The sequence below is a fragment of the Oncorhynchus clarkii genome, chromosome 7, assembly GCF_045791955.1.
Source record: "Oncorhynchus clarkii lewisi isolate Uvic-CL-2024 chromosome 7, UVic_Ocla_1.0, whole genome shotgun sequence".
Classification (NCBI taxonomy): domain Eukaryota; kingdom Metazoa; phylum Chordata; class Actinopteri; order Salmoniformes; family Salmonidae; genus Oncorhynchus; species Oncorhynchus clarkii.
The window spans coordinates 62,658,338-62,677,248 of NC_092153.1; the positions used below are offsets into that span (position 1 = coordinate 62,658,338).

At 42.0% G+C, this 18,911-nt stretch overlaps 2 protein-coding genes across 7 annotated transcripts; one reads left to right on the forward strand and one right to left on the reverse strand.

Moving 5' to 3' along the window:
• Positions 1 to 2,444: 2,444 nt before the first annotated feature.
• LOC139413646 (SOSS complex subunit B1-like) lies at positions 2,445 to 5,200 on the reverse strand. Of its 2 annotated transcripts, none has more exons than XM_071161276.1 (7): positions 5,037 to 5,200; positions 4,660 to 4,799; positions 4,144 to 4,282; positions 3,864 to 3,935; positions 3,691 to 3,775; positions 3,527 to 3,569; positions 2,445 to 3,183 (listed from the first exon to the last, which is right to left on the reverse strand). In XM_071161276.1, the coding sequence occupies exons 2-7, from the start codon at positions 4,736 to 4,738 to the stop codon at positions 3,020 to 3,022; spliced, it is 582 nt and encodes a 193-aa protein (XP_071017377.1). In that variant the 5' UTR covers positions 4,739 to 4,799; positions 5,037 to 5,200; the 3' UTR covers positions 2,445 to 3,019. The 2 variants fall into 2 exon arrangements, with proteins under 2 accessions (XP_071017377.1, XP_071017376.1); XM_071161275.1 differs by having other exon boundaries at positions 4,654 to 4,799; positions 5,037 to 5,195.
• Positions 5,201 to 5,384: 184 nt separating this feature from the next.
• LOC139413644 (E3 ubiquitin-protein ligase NRDP1-like) lies at positions 5,385 to 17,909 on the forward strand. Of its 5 annotated transcripts, none has more exons than XM_071161271.1 (8): positions 5,385 to 5,526; positions 5,901 to 6,031; positions 8,831 to 8,913; positions 10,157 to 10,272; positions 13,698 to 13,969; positions 14,290 to 14,425; positions 14,594 to 14,697; positions 15,246 to 17,909. In XM_071161271.1, exons 2-8 carry the CDS (start codon positions 5,985 to 5,987, stop codon positions 15,598 to 15,600), a joined length of 1,113 nt encoding a protein of 370 aa, XP_071017372.1. In that variant the 5' UTR covers positions 5,385 to 5,526; positions 5,901 to 5,984; the 3' UTR covers positions 15,601 to 17,909. The 5 variants fall into 5 exon arrangements, with proteins under 5 accessions (XP_071017372.1, XP_071017373.1, XP_071017374.1 ...); XM_071161270.1 differs by having other exon boundaries at positions 5,412 to 5,483; XM_071161272.1 differs by lacking the exon at positions 8,831 to 8,913 and having other exon boundaries at positions 5,392 to 5,483.
• The last annotated feature ends 1,002 nt before the right edge of the window (positions 17,910 to 18,911 follow it).

The following is an 18,911-nucleotide window of genomic DNA, read 5'->3' on the forward strand; positions in this document are numbered from 1 at the left end:
ATGCACAACTCATCTTTGTCTTCTTAGCTCATAACCACCTATACTTGTGTCTCAAAAATATGAGTGCATATTAATCACTTTTAATCTAAAAGACAAATCAAATGTGATTTTGTGTGTGTGTGTGTACGAGCATGTAAAATGAAAGGAAAAATAATATATCACAACAGCCACTGGAATGTGAAGCCAAACTGTATTATGATCAGAATGAAATCTCTTTAAGGTCTGTTGTAGCATACACATGTGAACCTCGTCTGTGGTACATGTTTGCTATCCTTCAGATACTTGTCGCAACAAGGTACTTTATGATTGCTTTTATTTAACCCCCTGAAAGTATCCTTTAACCACCAGTAATCATCCAGGTTTTTACTGTACGTTTGTAAGTTGAGCCATATGTCTAAACATCAAGTTTACTGTTGTAACTGTGTGAAACTACGAGAGATTGGGAGAATGTGTGTGCATCTAACTTCATTACAAAAGCAACAAATAACTAAGGCTCTTACTGAAGTCTGATTATGAATGTGGTGTTTACGTGTGAAGGTAAATGTTATCGTATCCAGCCTTAAGCATTCAAAATAAAATAAATGAATCATTTGTCATACTACCCCCCCCCCCCCCCCCCCGACCTTTGAGATTTTGACTGAAGCAGAGGAATGTGCGATGCAGCATTAGGGGTTAAGAGATGCCCTAAAAGAGACATACAACCCCCCCCCCCCCCCTCCCACTCCTGAACAAATATCCAACTGTCATGATAATGCAATCCTTGAAAGCACTTTGCCTTGGTATATCATTAAGTGTGCTAGTGAATGGTTATTTGTTACAAATTTTTTACATGCATAATGATTTGAGTGAATCAAACAACGTAATCTGCATTGACCTTTGACATTACAGGAGAAACTTAACAAACCAAGGCATTGAAACCTTATCAATTTTATACAATGTATGCCGCAGCCTATGAGTCTTGTCATTCAGTGTTGTGGCTTAGGATTGGTTGTTTAAATAAAGTGCTATTGCTTAATATCTACTTTGTTTTTTGTTCACTTTTATACAGCTTAAGTTGGAAGTTTACATACACCTTAGACAAATACATTTAAACTCAGTTTTTCACAATTCCTGACATTTAATCCTAGTAAAAATGTCCTGTCTTAGGTTAGTTAGGATCACCACTTTATTTTAAGAATGTGAAATGTCAGAATAATAGTAGTGATTTTTTTTCAGCTTTATTTTCTTTCATCACATTCCCAGTGGGTTAGTAGTTGGTAGCGTTGCCTTTAAATTGTTTAACTTGGGTCAAACGTTTTGGGTAGCCTTCCACATGCTTCCCACAATAAGTTGGGTGAATTTTGGCCCATTCCTTCTAACAGAGCTGGTGTAACTGAGTCAGGTTTGTAGGCCTCCTTGATCACACACGCTTTTTCAGTTCTGCCCACAAATTTTCTATAGGCTTGAGGTCAGGGCTTTGTGATGGCCACTCCAATACCTTGACTTTGTTGTCCTTAAGCCATTTTGCCACAACTTTGGATGTATGCTGGGGTCATTGTCCATTTGGAAGACCCATTTGCGACCAAGCTTTAACTTCTTGACTGATGTCTTGAGATGTTGCTTCAATATATCCACATAATTTTCCTTTCCTCATGATGCCCTCTATTTTGTGAAGTGCACCAGTCCCTCCTGCAGCAAAGCACCCCTACAACATGATGCTGCCACCACCGTGCTTCACGGTTGGGAAGGTGTTCTTCGGCTTGCAAGCCTCTTTTTCCTCCAAACAACAATCGTCATTATGGCCAAACAGTTCTATTTTTGTTTCATCAGACCAGAGGACATTTCTCCAAAAAGTACGATGTTCGTTCCGATGTGCAGTTGCAAACCGTAATCTGATTTTTATTTTTTATGGTGGTTTTGGAGCAATGGCTTCTTCCTTTCTTCCTATGTTGATATAGGACTAATTTTACTGTGGATATAGATACCATATTACGTTCATCTCTAGGAGACGGTACCACGGCTGCGTGGTCTTATGGTGTTTATACTTGCATACTATTGTTTGTACAGATGAACATGGTACCTTCAGGTGTTTGGAAATTACTCCCAAGGATGAACCAGACTTGGAGGTCTACAGTTTTTTTTCTGAAGTCTTGGCTGATTTCTTTTGATGTCAAGCAAAGAGGCACTGAGTTTGAAGGTAAGGCCTTGAAATACATTCACAGGTACACCTCCAATTGACTCAGAAACTTCTGATAGGCTAATTGACATTTAAAGCCATGACCTCATTTTCTGGAGGTGTTAAAAGGCATAGTCAACTTAGTGTATAAACTTCTGACCTACTGGAACTGTGATACAGTGAAGTATAAGTGAAATCTGTAAACAATTGTTGGAAAAATGACTTGTCATGCACAAAGTAATGTCCTAACAGACTTGCCAAGACTATAGTTTAACAAGAAAATTGTGGAGTGGTTGAAAATCAAGTTTTAATGACTCCAACATAAGTGTAATGTAAACTTCCGACTTCAACTGTATATGCTTGTGTTTGATTGCCAAAATCCAACTACACACCCATCTGTCAGCCTTAGGCTACTTTTTGAACACAGAGCCTACACAGCACATTAACTAAGAGTAATTTTATATTTTAGACATAACATTGAGTGCAGAAAATTCAAGAAAAACATTGTTTAAAAAAAAGTATCACATTTTAAACAAAGGGATGGTAACATCCCTGCCTGTCTTCATTTGAAAAACATGACTTCCCATTAAACACCTTAATTGTAAAAAAAAAAAAAATGTAAGGGAAACTCTTGTTACAGCTTTTGTGAACCGTGTTCCTTAAACAAACCTAATTAAGATGCTAATTCTTAACCCACTTTACAAAGACAAGTAAATAATGGTCATGGTAATTTCAACAAAACTAAATAATACAAATATATAAAGACTGATTACACAGTTTGTAAAAGAAACATGAGTCTTCAGTGGTAGAGTCTCTCATTTGAAATTTCTGGCACGTGATGGACTTTGCTTCTCTCTTCTCTAATCATCTTTTGGTAGAACGTCTGGTCTCCTTTCCATTGACAGTGGTCCCTCCTGGATTGTTTGCCCTGCTGCCGACACCACTGCCAGCCCGACCTCCCTGCGGAGGGGTAGTTGAGCTCCCAGAACCTTGTGAATTTACACCGTTCCCATTGGTAGTGTCATTTCCTAGAATAAGAAATTGTAATGTACAAATTAATGTTCATAAAGTGATAAGGAAAAGTTGTTAGTGTTCACCATTAAAATGAAGACTACTGCTTATACACTGAAGGTGGCTGAACCAGCCACTCACAGGTAAAATAAGCAACTTTACAGCTTCAAGCAGCAATTTAGTTTACTGCTACAGACATGCCATTGACATTTAGGGAGACATGCAGGTGGAATTGTTGCATATAGCACCTTAAGCCGCAGAGGTCAAAATTACTTTTGTTGAAAAACACGAACAAAAGTAGTTGCCGAAACACTTCCATTTGATGTCACTACTTTTGTTGGTCTCTGATAGTGGACTTACCAGCTGAATTATTGTTCAGTATGTTTCCTTGGTCACTGAGTACCTGGGAATGAAATAATCTGTTCACAAACAGTACAAGAAAAAGGTACTTAACAATATTTCCCCCCTATCCTTCTGTAAAGCATCCTGTAGTAAGACATCCTTAAGTTCAGAACACCCCTTACCGTCTTGTTTTTCATCTGGTCCATGTTAGAATACTCTGGGTTAGGCTCACTGAAATTTGGCACCTCGGAGTACACCATGCAGAACCTGAAGTGGACATTAGTTTAGACTAGTAACTTATGACATTACATGCATCTCTCAGCAACAGTTACATGGCTGCAACTACAGGACTTACTCTCCAATCTTCAACAGCTCTCCACCTCTGCCTGTGTACAGAGTCAGGCAACCTTTGAACACTGATGCATATCTGGAGAAAAAGGCAGAAATTTCAATACAAGATTGCAGACTACTAATAACGTATGGCACATATTCATCCGAATAACTTAATGCGGTTAGGTAAAGCTAACATGATGACTGGGTGGTCTTATTTCTGTATTAATTTTATACTCAGCAGTAGGTTTGGAGCTTCGTCCATGCAGTAGAGGTGTTGACTGGGATGTGACTCAATAACTCACCCCTTAGTGAGTCTGATTATGTCACCGGTTTGGATCAGTCCCCCCACCTCATCCCAAACAGAGATGCTGATGCTGCCTGTCTTGTCGGCCACCTTACAGGTCCGCACCTCATGCCCATCCTTCGTCTTTGTCACTCGTCCTGTGTGAGGGGTTATGAGGGACAAATAAATCCGTAGCTTTTGATTTTTTTTACAAAGACGGGACCAAGCTAGTTGTACAAGGAAAGTGTCATATCTCATTGTGAGGAGCGTAAACATTCACTTGTGGAAAAAAAGAGGGAAGGTTCAACACAGGTAAGTTATTTGATGCCTGGCATGATTCAAATAAACCAAAATGAACAGTTCTCATTAGACTATATAGTGGCATACAAGAAGGATGTTACTCACTGTTGAACCATTATATTGTGTGTAAGAATTTACATTACTTTTTTTGCCACCCCAGTGCATTACAAGATCATTAACATTTGATTCCTAATAATACTGTTATGAGTTAGTAATTGAAACAGCCCACCCTCACCGGTTTCCAGTACGATGAAGATAACGTTGAGATTCTTGAGTCCTGGCTTGATGTCCTTGACGTGGGTCTCAGTCGTCATCTTTCAGATTCTCGTCATGCATCCACAACTGTAGCTAAGTCAACTTTAGACCAAAGCAGCACTGAAATGTTGACGTGAGTATGAATACACGATTAGAAAGTATGTAACCCAGGTTGACTAGTGACTTGTAAAGTAGTTAGAAGGACCAATCTGGCAACTGGTGTAGTTAGTTTACCAAGCTGCAGTAACGCCACTCACTACCATGACCTATGAGCATTATGGCAGCAATCTAGCTAACGTTAGTTATAGCTAGCTAACTGGGTGCCAGGTTGTTAGCTACAAATGACATTAACTTTACCTCAACGGTGTGTATTGTCGTTCACAGCTGCGTTGTCCGATATAAGGGATTTTAAGCCATGGGACAAGTCAGTTTAAATATAAGTATTGTTTTCCTGTTTGTAAAAGGGCTGGTTAGCTAGTTGTTTTTCGTGAGCATCAGTATGTCACTACAGTAGTGAAGACTTGTCCCCTGCTGCATTGTTGGTCAAATGTAATGTCAATCAAAATTGTGTCCAATGGAAATGGACTATATAGGATGTGCTTTAGAGATAATCATGTGGTAGGCCCTTTATCTGAGAAGGGACACTGAACGTACCGAAGATAGGTGGAGTCAACTGTCAATCAACGATTTGACAATTTGGTTGCTTAGCTGCAGGAGTGAGGGCTGGACGTGGAAATGTGGTCACGGGAATCAAGAAAAAAATGGATATCGTGCTGGCATGCTAACCCAAATACTGACGCAAACGTAATTTAAAATACCATTTAACCATTGATTGTTATATCAAGAGGTAACGTTTCTCAATTCGACGAAATATCACTAGCTTTGCTCTCTCTCCGTTTTCCTGTGTGATTCCACCTTGTTCCGGCCAGCTAAGCTGTACATTAGCTAGCTAAGGTTTGTTCACGTAAGTTAGTCAGCTGTGGCTAACTTGCGTACACACTGGCTCGTCAGATTTTCTAATTAGTATCTTTCATCTGTTTGCAGCTAGCCACATAGCTAACGTTACGGTATTCCATTTGGAACAGTAATGATGAGTTACGTGTATGAGTAGCAAACAGCGCTAACGTTAGTCATATCGTAAACTGGTTATAAAGTAAATTTAAAGGGACAGTAACTTTATTCATCCCAACAACGTTGCATAACGTTACTATTTTTCCCCAGACTCATTTTTCCAGGACATCATTACCTAGGCCCCAGGTTGCTCATTTCCTTCCCATAATTCTGCCCCAGTGGTCCTTAATTTCAATGAGTAGGAGGGCTGTGGATTCTGGCCCAAGGAAGAAAAGACACCGGTAAGTGGCCATTGAACACACATGTACAGGTACTGGGGTCGGCTGGTAGCCTTGCGTTTAGAGCGTGGGCCCATAATTGAAAGATTCCTAGTTCAAATCCCCGAGCAGTCTAGGTGTAAAATCTGTTGATCTGCCCTTGAGCAAGCTACTTAATCCTGATTGCTCCAGGGTTACTGTCAATAATGGCTGATTCCTAGTTGTGACCATAAATACCCTGTAATTTGACCTTTTGATCATTGATTACTATAAAGTCAGTGTTTTAGTTGTATTGTCCATATTCATTGAGAATGTTGGGCTTTTACTTGTTGATCCATGCTCCAACTCATTGGAGTACCATTTGATAGATCCAGGTAGTTATTTCAAAGTGCACTGATACCCAAGAAGTATCCACACCATAAATGTTCATACTAACTCTAGTCTTAGTCAAAAATAAAACCCACTTGCACTATAGTGGGTAAGTGTATTTATAGTTAGTCTTGACTCTTCATAAACAGTGGCTATCTCAAAATGAAATCACATCAGAGAGATGGTGTGCAGTAGATTCTGTTTATTAATGACATCCCTTTGCTTTCAATTCTAAAAATACTTCTCATCTCAGTGTCTAGCCCAGAGTTTCTAGATCCTAGTGGAACTTTTCCCACATCCAAGCCTATATCTGTAATCGATAGACTGTTCTGATTTGGAAGTCGTCATTTGCATCGCCGAGCAGTGTCCAAGAAGGAATGTGTCTGTCTGTCAGGAGCTCACTGAGGCAGGAAACTCTGAGGGCCCAGAATATTTTATACAATGTTGCAAGTTTGTTAGCTAGAGCTTCAGGCCAGACAGAGTTAATAGTTGATATAATGTTTCAAGTTCCTTGCAGACAGGCCATGTGTAGCCAATGTGATTTATATATATTTCTTTAATTATCAGTCTATTTTCTCTACCTGAGAGCTGCAGTGTTTTTATTTGTTGGCTTAATGTAGGCTATTTTTACATATTGGCAATGGCAATAGAAGTTACTTTTAGGTTTGTATCATTTTAATTTAGATAGAATGTTGATTAACCACATGACATTGATTTGAGATGAAGACTTTATTATAAATGAAACTGTTCCACGAGAATGTGCATATGAAACTCATAACTGGCGCACAACCTGTCACTCCAAATGGAAAAGGTCGCCGACCGTTGGTGTAGCCTTTTACTGGCAACTTCAGGAGCTTAATGGGCAGAAACTGCGAAGGCCAGCAGCAGTGGGAGGTGGAGGGTCGGGAACTGTTTTTTTTTATTGTTTTTTTTTATATTGATCTATGGTTTCCTTTTTAGTAATTTGAGTGTGTTCATTTTTAATCGCAGTGCTTAAAGCATCAGATGAGCTCAGTTGCCTACATATTGTTGATTTTATTCAAACAGGGTGTGTCTATATATGGAAAAATTCACGTTTAAAACTTTTGACCAATCGATTTCTCGAAAAGAACAGACAACTCAGTAGACCAAGATTTTTTTGGTTTTGTTTTTTGTCAAGGACAGCCCTAATCCCTTTGCCATTCCTAAATCATGCAACCTGGTTATACTGTATGTCCATGATATCTAAACCAAAGGATTTCCTTTCCTAGTTTGTCGGGCTTGCCAGACATTACGTTAGTCACTGACACACTACGCCGTCATGGATTAAAATCCTGCAGCGCAGGCAAGGTCCCCCTGCTCAAGCCAGCGCATGTCCAGGCCCGTCTAAAGTTTGCCAATGAACATCTGGATGATCCAGAGGAGGAATGGGAGAAGGTCATGTGGTCTGATGAGACAAAAATAGAGCCTTTTCACGCGAATGCTGCCATCAATCCACGGTTTCTGGTTTGGGAATGTTTTAATCGTTGCTATGGGAACGACATCTTCAATACACTTTCTAATGAACTTGCTCACCGAATCAGCGTATTCGTCAATGTTGTTGTTGGACGCAGTGCGGAACATATCCCAGTCCACGTGATGGAAGCAGTCTTGGAGCGTGGAATCAGATTGGTCGGACCAGCGTTGAACAGACCTTAGTGCGGGAGCTTCTTGTTTTAACCTCTGTCTATAGGCAGGGAGCAACAAAATGGAGTCGTGGTCAGCTTTTCCGAAAGGAGGGCGGGGGAGGGCCTTATATGCGTCGCGGAAGTTAGAATAGCAATGATCCAAGGTTTTACCAGCCCTGGTCGCGCAATCGATATGCTGATACAATTTAGGGAGTCTTGTTTTCAGATTAGCCTTGTTAAAATCCCCAGCTTCAATGAATGCAGCCTCAGGATATGTGGTTTCCAGTTTGTAAAGAGTCAAATAAAGTTTGTTCAGAGCCATCGATGTGTCTGCTTGGGGGGAATATATACAGCTGTGATTATAATCGAAGATAATTCCCTTGGTAGATAATGCGATCGACAGTTTGATTGTGAGGAATTCTAAATCAGGTGAACAGAAGGACTTGAGTTCCTGTATGTTTTTGTGACCACACCACGTCTCGTAAGCATAAGGCATACGCCCCCGCCCCTCTTCTTACCAGAAAGATGTTTGTTTCTGTCGGCGCGATGCGTGAAGAAACCAGCTGGCTGCACCGATTCCGTTAGCGTCTCTCGAGTGAGCCATGTTTCCGTGAAGCAAAGAACGTTACAGTCTCTGATGTCCCTCTGGAATGCTACCCTTGCTCGGATTTCATCAACCTTGTTGTCAAGAGACTGGACATTGGCGAGAAGTATGCTAGGGAGTGGTGCGCGATGTGCCCGTCTCCGGAGCCTGACCAGAAGACCGCTTCGTTTCCCTCTTTTACGACGTCTTTGTTTTGAGTCGCAGGCTGGGATCCATTCCTTTGTCCTGGGTGAAAGGCAGAACACAGGATCCGCTTCGGGAAAGTCATATTCCTGGTCGTACTGATGGTGAGTTGACGTTGCTCTTATATTCAGTAGTTCTTCCCGACTGTATGTAATGAAACCTAAGATTACCTGAGGTACCAATGTAAGAAATAACACGTAAAAAAAAAACTGCATAGTTTCCTAGGAACGCGAAGCGAGGCGGCCATCTCTTGTCAGTCAGTGTAGTCTACCGAATCGCATTGGTGAGAGCTGTTCATTTGGCTTCCTAATTTGTATAGGCTACTGGTAGGCCTAGGATTTGGGGGTCGATTATCTGCAGATAAATTATGAAAACATTAGATGAAGATTGTGAACAATGGGTAGTGGAGAGCCTAATTCTGGTGTAAATATGATAATTAGGGCCCTCACGGAATCCAGGCATTAAAACGGAATTCAACAATATTCAACAATGTATTGATCTTAATAAACTACATTTATTGAAAATGATTTAATCTGTCCAAATGTATCATAAGACATCAACAGAATGCATCAGTGATTTCTTATTTCCTGCCACTTTCTGAAGAGGCAACGAGAATACCCCTGTCTGTGTGTGTGATGCACGTCTACCACGTTATGTAGCCGTTAAGAATGATGCTAATGAAAACGGTCGTCTGGTAGATGGAGACTTCCTCAATTAAATGTTAACTACTAAGTAGACTATGCATACCTGGCAGAATGATATCATGACTATTTTCATCAATCCAGTGGGTATTTGTTTTGCACACTCTACCATCACAAAAACACCAGGAAACAAAAGCCTATTTAATCTATTTTGAATTCAGGCTGTAACACAGCAAAATGTGGAATAAGTCAATGCACTGTATATACAGGTTTGTTTATTTTGAACATGATTGAGAACTAAGCGATAAGATATCGACCCTACTGTTACGCTTGTTTACACTGAGCTGCACTGAAGTCGGAAGGCAATCATGGGTACATGAAGACACCTTCTCGATGGAGCAGTGTGGATAAAGGTACAATTTGGATAAGTGGCATATCCCATCCCTGCACTGATGTACGTTTTCCAATCAATATCTCGCGCCGGCTCCACAGTGTCTTAATGTAACCTTGATTGCGTTTCGACCCCAGTGCAGCTTCATGTAAACAAGGGTAACGGTAGGGAAGGTATGTTCTGGCAAATTTAATTCTATACTTTTTTCTTTGAGGGTGTTCCATGTCGTTTTATAATCCTGCACGTGGGTTGGCATGTAGGTTGTCATGTTGGTTTGTACTCTGTAGGCTTACCATTTCCTCACCTGTGTTGCAGGTTGTAGTTGGATCTGGGGATGTGCCATGGGCTACGACGTTACCCGGTTCCAGGGGGAAGTGGATGAGGACCTGCTGTGCCCCATCTGCAGTGGAGTCCTGGAGGAGCCTGTGCAGGTCAGTGACGTGCACATCTGTACCATTTCAGCCATTGGAGAAGCAGTGCAATTCAATGTTTTAAAAAATCAGTGCTGCCTCAGTCACTGAAAAATAAGGAATTGTCAGCGTGTTGTGAATTCAGTTCCATTTCAGTCAAATAGGATCCAGTTCTTGTCAACACGTTGACCACACACATGCTGTTCGATTTGTCGTAGAGAAAGGAGAAAAAAGGACATTTCAGCCCTGTAGGCCGTGCGCAGGCCATTTATTTTGTGATGCTAGAAAGATGGTTATCATCTTGTCTGAAGTGCTCTTGCTGATAAGCTGTTCTTGCATTTCTATATACATTATATCACTAGACTTGTAATTTAATTCTCTATGATAAAGCTCTATTGATGAAGATCCAATGCTTGTATGGGAGGGGTGGGAGCGATAACAGACATATGAGAATGGGCTAAATCGCGTCTTGGCCAGGAAGGGTATGGGCAGAGGGAGGAGAGCTTACAGGATAATCAACTTTTAGAGGGATGAAGTGACAGCAATGGGAGAGGACAGAAGATATGGGGAAGAAGGAAATATGGAGAGATGAGCTCTGAAGGAAGGTTTGTCCATTCTTGTTCTAGATGAATGAGAAGAGCCTTATGTTTATAATGGTGCGTAAAGATGGTGTAAGTAATCAGGATAGAATAAGTGAGTGGCGATGCTTAGTCCTGTTAATGTAAATAAAGCATAGGGTTGCTAACATAACAATCTCCCAAATCGAGACCAACCATGAGGTGAGTAGCTTTAAATAGACACACTTGAAGAGGATGGCATTGTTTTCCTACATGTTTGCCCTTGGAGCAAATGGTTGCTGGATTGTGCTTTTTATAGTACAAAACACTTTTTCCAGCCTAGGGATTGGTCAATTAGTGTTATTAGTGTTCTTTGTTTTGCACTGTGTTTAGGAGTGAGTGATTGCATCTGTGTCTGTGGGAACATGTGTTGGTAGGTTAATTCAGCAAGGAGCTAGTGTGACTGTTCAGCGTCACTTCCAGTCAATGTAGCCTATGCATTCAGAGCTGTCCTTGGACTTTGTGCAGAATGCTGGCAGCAGTACAGGAATGTGGACATGGTATACTGAGAGAGAGGGAAGAATTGGAATTCAGTTTGCTTGCATCTGCACTCAGCTGTGTGATGATCATTTATACTCCCTCTGGGGCCCCAGTGTGAATCAGCAGCTTTGCAGCACAGAACCCCCCACTGAGATGGGAAGAACCAGAACTAGGACCGTGTCTGTAATGGCACCCTATTCCCTATAATGCACTACTTTTGACCAGGGCCTTGGTCAAAAGTAGTGCACTATATAGGGAATAGGATGCCATTTGGAACTTACCCAGGGACTGCATGACGAACAGAGGGCAAGAAGGTTCAGTATCTGGGGGATTCATTGCTACCAGTAGCTTTCTTCCTGACACACCCAGGAACTGGAGTGGGAATGGCAATTGTAGCCAGCAGAACTAGCCTGCCCATCGCTAGCTTAGCGTCACGCACTGATGTCATCAGTACCGTCACCCCTGCGTTGATGAGCACTTCACCCACAGCAGAACTGCTATACTTCATGCTCTCTGCCTCTGGTTAGGGCTGGGAAATATATCGAATTCATTCAAATGTATGGTTTTGCACGGTATTCCAAAGGCCTGTTTTGCAAGAATGTTATGTTTTTATTTATGAAAATGTCAGTTTGTTCTCATGTTTTCTTTTTGGTCTCGTCTCCTCCACTCTTTCTGTGCTGTGTGCACATTTACTTTCACACGCGCGCGCGCGCACACACACACACACACACACACACACACACACACACACACGGCCCTCCCAAACACAACAAGCCCCTCCCTCTGCTACTTACAACAATAACAAAGAGGAGCGATCGCTTCTTCCTCTGTGACAAGCAGTTTCAACTCGCTATTTGCATTTGAGATTTGGTCCAACAGAATGGGTCATATGGACACCGAAACACATGGAGACATTATTTGACTGTAAGAAAGGAGAAGTGAACATTTCTAAAGATATCCTTTTTATGTTTATAACAGGAGTATCAATGAACACTTAGTTTGTTGTGCGTGCATTGCTGTACCACTTACCACTACCATTAACTCGTTCTCATTCTGAGAAATAAGGTCGGCCACTTGATTTCAGCATCTGAACAAAGTGAAGAGGCTAGCATGCTATTTAAACAGTTAGAGACGGACAGAAGGGTGCGTTCATAACAATTGAACTGTCCTACCTTGTTAGCTAGCACATAGATCCAAGTTGTCTAGACTTAAAACATAAAGATTACCTGGCAACTCACTAGCATGTGGGCTTGAGATTGTTTATGAGACCTGTTTTAATTTTCTATAATGCCCGCTACAAGAAGTTAGTCATTATTGGTGAATGCGCATAATTCATGGTTCTGGTTAAATTTGTAACAAAAATATATTTTCAGATCAGTGACTATTGCAAAAAAGCTGATTTATTTTATTTATTATTTTGATAAAATAATGTAATTATTAGTGGGTCTTACGGTTGTGGAAGGCTTACATTTAGTCTAGAAATAATTTCACACGCCCTGCATTCATTCATTATTGTTGACTGTTTTAAATGCAGTGTATTTTACCTTTTAATTGTACAACAAAGCTTGCTCTGAGTGTACAAGACATTAGGAACACCTTCCTAATATTGAATTGCACCCCCTTTTGCCCACAGAACAGTCACAATTCATCGGCCGTGGACTCTACAAGGTGTCAAGCATTCCCCAGGAATGCTGGCCCATGTTGACTCCAAAGCTTCCCATAGTTGTGTAAAGTTGGTGGGGTGTCCTTTATGTGGTGGACCATTTTTAGTCCACACGGAAAACTGTTGAGCGTGAAAAACCTAGCAGTGTTGCAGTTCTTGACACACTCAAACCGGAGCGCCTGGCACCTATTACTATACCCCTTTCAATGGCACTTATAAATCTTTTGTGTTGTCCATTCTCTCTCAATTGTCTCAAGGCTTAAAAATCCATCTTTAACGTGTCTCCTCTCCTTCATCTACACTGATTGAAGTGGATTTAACAAGTGACATCAATAAGGGATCATAGACTGACCAGGTGAATCAAGGTGAAAGCTATGTCATGGAAAGGACAGGTTATTTTTTTGTACACCCAGTGTATTCCGTGAATCGCCCATAAGTTTGAAAAAATCTGTATGATTTTTAGGCAATATCGCCCAACCCTACATCTAGTCATTCCAATAATTTGACATTTGAATCGGCATGTCTCTCGCTGTCAAAACATGTTTTTAACAGAAGAATTGTCATATTATACATTTTATATTATCAACTGAAAATCTATTTCTAACAACACAGTGCTTTTTCACCGGAGCGGGTCTTTGTTTGCTGTCCCTTTCTTCCTACGTGTGTGACACTCCTTCCATCCTTAGGCCCCTCACTGCGAGCACGCCTTCTGCAATGCCTGCATCACCCAGTGGTTCTCCCAGCAGCAGATATGCCCCGTGGACCGCAGCGTGGTGACGCTGGCCCACCTGCGCCCCGTGCCCCGCATCATGCGCAACATGCTGTCCAAGCTGCAGATCACCTGCGACAACGCTGGCTTCGGTTGCACCGCCGTGCTGCGCCTCGACCAGCTGCAGTCGCACCTCAGGGACTGCCAGCACAACCCCAAGAGGCCCTTCCAGTGCGAGCAGGGCTGCGGGTGAGTGGGGTTGGCTCCAACAAAGGGGTTCCTCAAGGCTCTATTTTAGAGCATGTTTTGTTAATCCTTTATATAAATTATGTAGGCAAAGCTGTTTAACTGTAAACTTCATCTATATGAGGGAGCATGAGCACAACCCCAAGAGTGGCGCAAGAATCGGATTGGGAAACTCTGCTGTAGGCGAGTGGTGTTACGACAGTAGCTCTGGGTTAGTGGGTCAACAGGGCTGTGGGGGTAGGGTATTGACTAAAGGTTGTAGTTTACTGGGGCTGTAGGTGAGTCGGCTGAGCAGCTGTTATGTCCTCCCTACGTCCCTTCAGACTGGAGATGCCTAAAGACGAGGTGTCCAGCCACAACTGCATCAAACACCTGCGCAGCGTGGTGCAGCAACAGCAGGGCAAGGTCACCGACCTGGACAAGACTGCTGCTGAACACAAGCACCAGCTAGCAGAGCAGGTCTGCGTGTGTGTCTGCAGTTATACGTGTGTGTGCGTCAGGGTGTGTTTGTGTATGCGTATGTATGCTTTCACGCGTGTGTGTCAGTGCTTGTACATCCGAGTGTTTGTGTAATGTTGCGGCAGCGTGGTCTGCAAGCCCAGTGTGATGTCTCCTCCCTGCCTCCAGAAACGGGACATCCAGCTGTTGAAGGCATACATGAGAGCCATCCGCAGTGCCAACCCCAACCTGCAGAACCTCGAAGAGACTATTGAGTACAATGAGATCCTGGAGTGAGTGGATTATTAAGCACTGTGGTGCAATACTCAATTGCACAGAACACTTTACAATCAGACAGTTTAACTTACTACGCTGCATCATTTTCCACCTTTTTTAGGCATAATTAATTTAAGTGATAATTATAGAGCTGGGCGATATAGACAAAAATCCTTATCGTAATAAATTGTTTGAATTGATGCGATAACGATAAATGGAACAATAAGTTTATAACATTAATGTGCACCAGTTTTAGTTTTTCTTCCCTTTAAATTATTTCTAGCTATTAGTCTGATGGTTGTGGTATCCATCAACTTATTTCATTTCAAACTTCACATTTATCAAGTATAGGATACTTATTGTAATGAACAATATCAGCAAAAGGCCTGTGATAAGTATTCTTTATGGTCGGTGTTGATCACTTCCGGTTTATCGTCCCATTTCTATATGATTATAATAACTACGTATTAGGACACATCTAGTTGGTATTACATGATTGAAATAGCCATCATAATATCCCAGTCCCCCCCCCCCCCCTCATCCTCTCCTCAACTTCCCCTCCTAGGTGGGTGAACTCCCTCCAGCCAGCGCGCGTCACCCGCTGGGGCGGCATGATCTCGACACCGGACGCTGTCCTCCAGGCGGTCATCAAGCGCTCACTCATTGACAGTGGCTGCCCGCCTTCCATCGTCAACGACCTGATCGAGAACGCCCACGAGAGGAACTGGCCCGCCGGCCTGGCCACGCTGGAGACGCGGCAGATGAACCGGCGCTACTATGAGAATTACGTGGCCAAGCATATCCCCGGGAAACAAGCAGTGGTGGTGATGGCCTGTGAGAACCAGCATATGGGTGAGGACATGATCCTGGAGCCAGGCCTGGTCATGATCTTCGCCCACGGGGTGGAGGAGATACTATGACCCGGCTGAAGGTGGTGGAGAGCAGAGGGGAGACTTCTGACTGACCTGAACTGAGTAGAGGAGGGAGCAGGGGATGCTGTAACACTACGGTTGCATCCCAAATGGTACCCTGTTCCTTATGGACCCTGGTCAAAAGTAGTGCACTATAAAGGGAATAGGGTGCCTGTAAGAGGAGGGGAAGAGCCAATGACAAAGCAGGGATTAGGGAGATATGACACCATCACCAGTAGACTGGTATAGGGCAGGAGGTTGGCAACAGGTGGCCCACGAGCCAAAACTAGCCTTCAAGTGTTGTTTTTAGCAATTTGGGGGGGCTTTTGGGGGGCTTTTAGCAATTTTGGGGGGATTTTAGTTTTTTGGTCCAAAAAATACTAAAATCACCAGGAATTCAGATAAAAATCTGTTGAATTCCCACTAATAAAAAAAGAGAGCTGTGATCGTGTCTCAATCAGTCGTGGCCAAAAGTTTTGAGAATGACACAAATATTAATTTCCACAAAGTTTGCTGCTTCAGTGTCTTTAGATATTTTTCTCAGATGTTACTTTGGAATACTGAAGTATAGTTACAAGCATTTCATAAGTGTCCAAGGCTTTTATTGACAATTACATGAAGTTGATGCAAAGAGTCAATATTTGCAGTGTTGACCCTTCTTTTTCAAGACCTCTGCAAACCACCCTGGCATGCTGTCAATCAACTTCTGGGCCACATCCTGACTGATGACAGCCCATTCTTGCATAATCAATGCTCTCTGTATCTATTTCCATGGCACTCTCTCTCCTCCCTGGGCTGAGAAATGTGGATTATTTCCTGTTCAGGAGAAGGAATGCATGCTTGGATTGGTTAAGTGAATCCTATTGGATGTGCTCTGCTGTATGTGAGCCCCAGTATGCACATAGATGCGGGGGGGGGGGGGGGGGGGGGGGTGCGCTGAATGTAAATGCAGTGTGTTTTATCACATTTTGGTGGGGAAGGACCAATTTACATTTTCCATCATTACAGTATCACATTTAATATGGTTTCACCTTCCCCTTTGTCAACAACAGACCTTGTTCATCCTCGCGATGCGGAAATAATCAGGAATGCCCTTGTTCATCCTCGGGATGCAGAGCTAATCAGGAATGCCCTTGTTCATCCTCGGGATGCAGAGCTAATCAGGAATGTCACTTCTGGTAGGAGTAGTAGATGGACAGTGAAGACTTGGAACTTTCTTTTGGTTTGAGTTTCACACATTGTGTTTTTTGTGATGTTATTGTTGTATATGATTTGTCTGAGTTAGTCCTGTGTTTGAACTGTTTTTCTTATGATATTTATGTAGTTGGTTTGAAGTGGGTCCAATTTGTATGAAAATAAAGACTCAGAGGCTACCAAAGCATTTATGTACAAAATAACATCAGCCAAAAGTCTGTTCTGTTTTATTTTATTATTTAGGTTTGGTTTATTTTAATCGTTGTCAACTAGCATGTCACTAACACATCACTGTATATCATGTAGCTTCTCCTAATATTGGAAGGGACGAACCTGAACTTATCCAGTAAGAAATGCTAGTTTTCGTTGCAAAATGTTTTGCTACAGTTTGATGGTGTGGACTAGTCAGGAACTGGGCTGCATTCAGTACGGGGGGAAATGGTGTGTAACATTCAATTAAATGGAAATGGTGCTGTTTTTTTCAACGACCAGTTGAATAAACGGGGAGCGATTGGGTTGGGGAACTCAGTCAGCATGGCCTCTGCCCTTTTAAATACGTCACTCATTGCTTCATGGGGTGGCAGGGTAGCCTAGTGATTAGAGCGTTGGACTAGTAACCGAAAGGTTGCAAGATCGAATCCCCGAGCTGACAAGGTAAAAATCTGTCATTCTGCCCCTAAACAAGGCAGTTAAACCACTAGGCCGTCATTGAAAATAAGAATTTGTTCTTCACTGACTTGCCTAGTTAAATAAAAAAAAAGTCACACCCTACCAATCAGAGTAAACGCACATCAAAGTTGGTTCAAGAAAGTAGAAGGTTTTTGAGGACAAACCGTCACACACCGTAGCAAACGTTTAATCGAACTGAAAGTATCCCTGATATTTTAAATTGGTTTTGGGCTGCACCTGTCTACCTTTTTTGCTTATTCATGTGAACTAGTGTGTTACTGTGATGATGCCATACTGACTTGATGATAATAATACCACACAACTGGGTTAGAATTACACATTTATTGTAAATGTCCATCATATATCAATATTCACATACTGATGCACTTCCAGTTCAGTATCTATCCATAGTTTTATTTTGCGAGATATGTTTTCATTAAAAGCAGATAAGAATTCCTGGTGGTTTGGATTGTTGTATTGTGTTAATTTGTTTTATAACAACACACTTTATTTCCAAATACAAGGGGAAATCTTCCCCAATGAAAAACATTACATTGTAATGGCCTAAACCATGTCTCAACTTGTTCATGTATTGATGAGGAAATATTCTACCTGCTGTGCCCTGAGAAGCTACATTGTATCCTTTCTAACCTATCCACTCTTCTTGATGACAGTGATTCTGTGGCTCTTGTATTTTTAATCTGGAGTATTCTGTCAGTTATCCTTTGTCAAAAGACAAATTCAACTGCAAAAAGGGCCTCCTGTCCCAATGGATTACTTTAACCCCTTATCGCATAAATATATACGTAGGATCCGTCCTATATTGTCACCAAGGTGGTGCTAGTGTAACTTGTTGCAAGCTGGCGGCAAACCCCTCCCCACCCACTAAATCCGTTTATGTAAGGCCCTAATACACTAAAAACATCTACTCACTTAGGACGGCTACGCTACTGCTATGGCCACCTAACTTCATCCATGTTCGGCTGAATTCTGCTGTGGACTGTCGTGGAAATTTCCTCTATTTACCAAATCATGAGAGCAAACCACACACAAGTCAGAGTTAGTTATCACAAAGTCCATCTTTAATTATATGAGCTCTATCACAACCCTGTGACTCTCAGATCAATTCCGTGTCTATCAATGAATTCTCTGAGAGTCCCTTACACATTGCAACTGAGATCCTTTAATAGCAAAAGACACACATAGCCAGACAGCATAGGCATAATATATCGTTCAGCTTTGTCTCCTAAACTATGCTCTTTTCTCAAACTCAGAACCATAAACCAATCCTCCATATCAACAGGCATATATCAAATCCATCCTATCTTGACAAGATCACAGAGACACACTGACTGGCACACAGACATTGTGGAGCCAAGAGATACACGCTTGACCTCTCCTCTCTCTCCGGCCCAAGCAACTTAGTCTTGACATAGAACAGATACTGCAACCCCGCC

Coding starts and splice junctions, on each gene's coding strand:
- LOC139413646 (XM_071161275.1), bottom strand. CDS start 4,738: ATGACGACTGAGACCCACGTCAAGGACATCAAGCCAGGACTCAAGAAT. Junction 3,936..4,143: donor ATAATCAGACTCACTAAGGG/GTGAGTTATTGA, acceptor CTTTTTCTCCAG/ATATGCATCAGTGTTCAAAG. Junction 3,776..3,863: donor GAGCTGTTGAAGATTGGAGA/GTAAGTCCTGTA, acceptor TGTCCACTTCAG/GTTCTGCATGGTGTACTCCG.
- LOC139413644 (XM_071161270.1), top strand. CDS start 5,415: ATGTGGTCACGGGAATCAAGAAAAAAATGGATATCGTGCTGGCATGCT. Junction 8,914..10,156: donor TATTCCTGGTCGTACTGATG/GTGAGTTGACGT, acceptor CCTGTGTTGCAG/GTTGTAGTTGGATCTGGGGA. Junction 14,698..15,245: donor GAGTACAATGAGATCCTGGA/GTGAGTGGATTA, acceptor TTCCCCTCCTAG/GTGGGTGAACTCCCTCCAGC.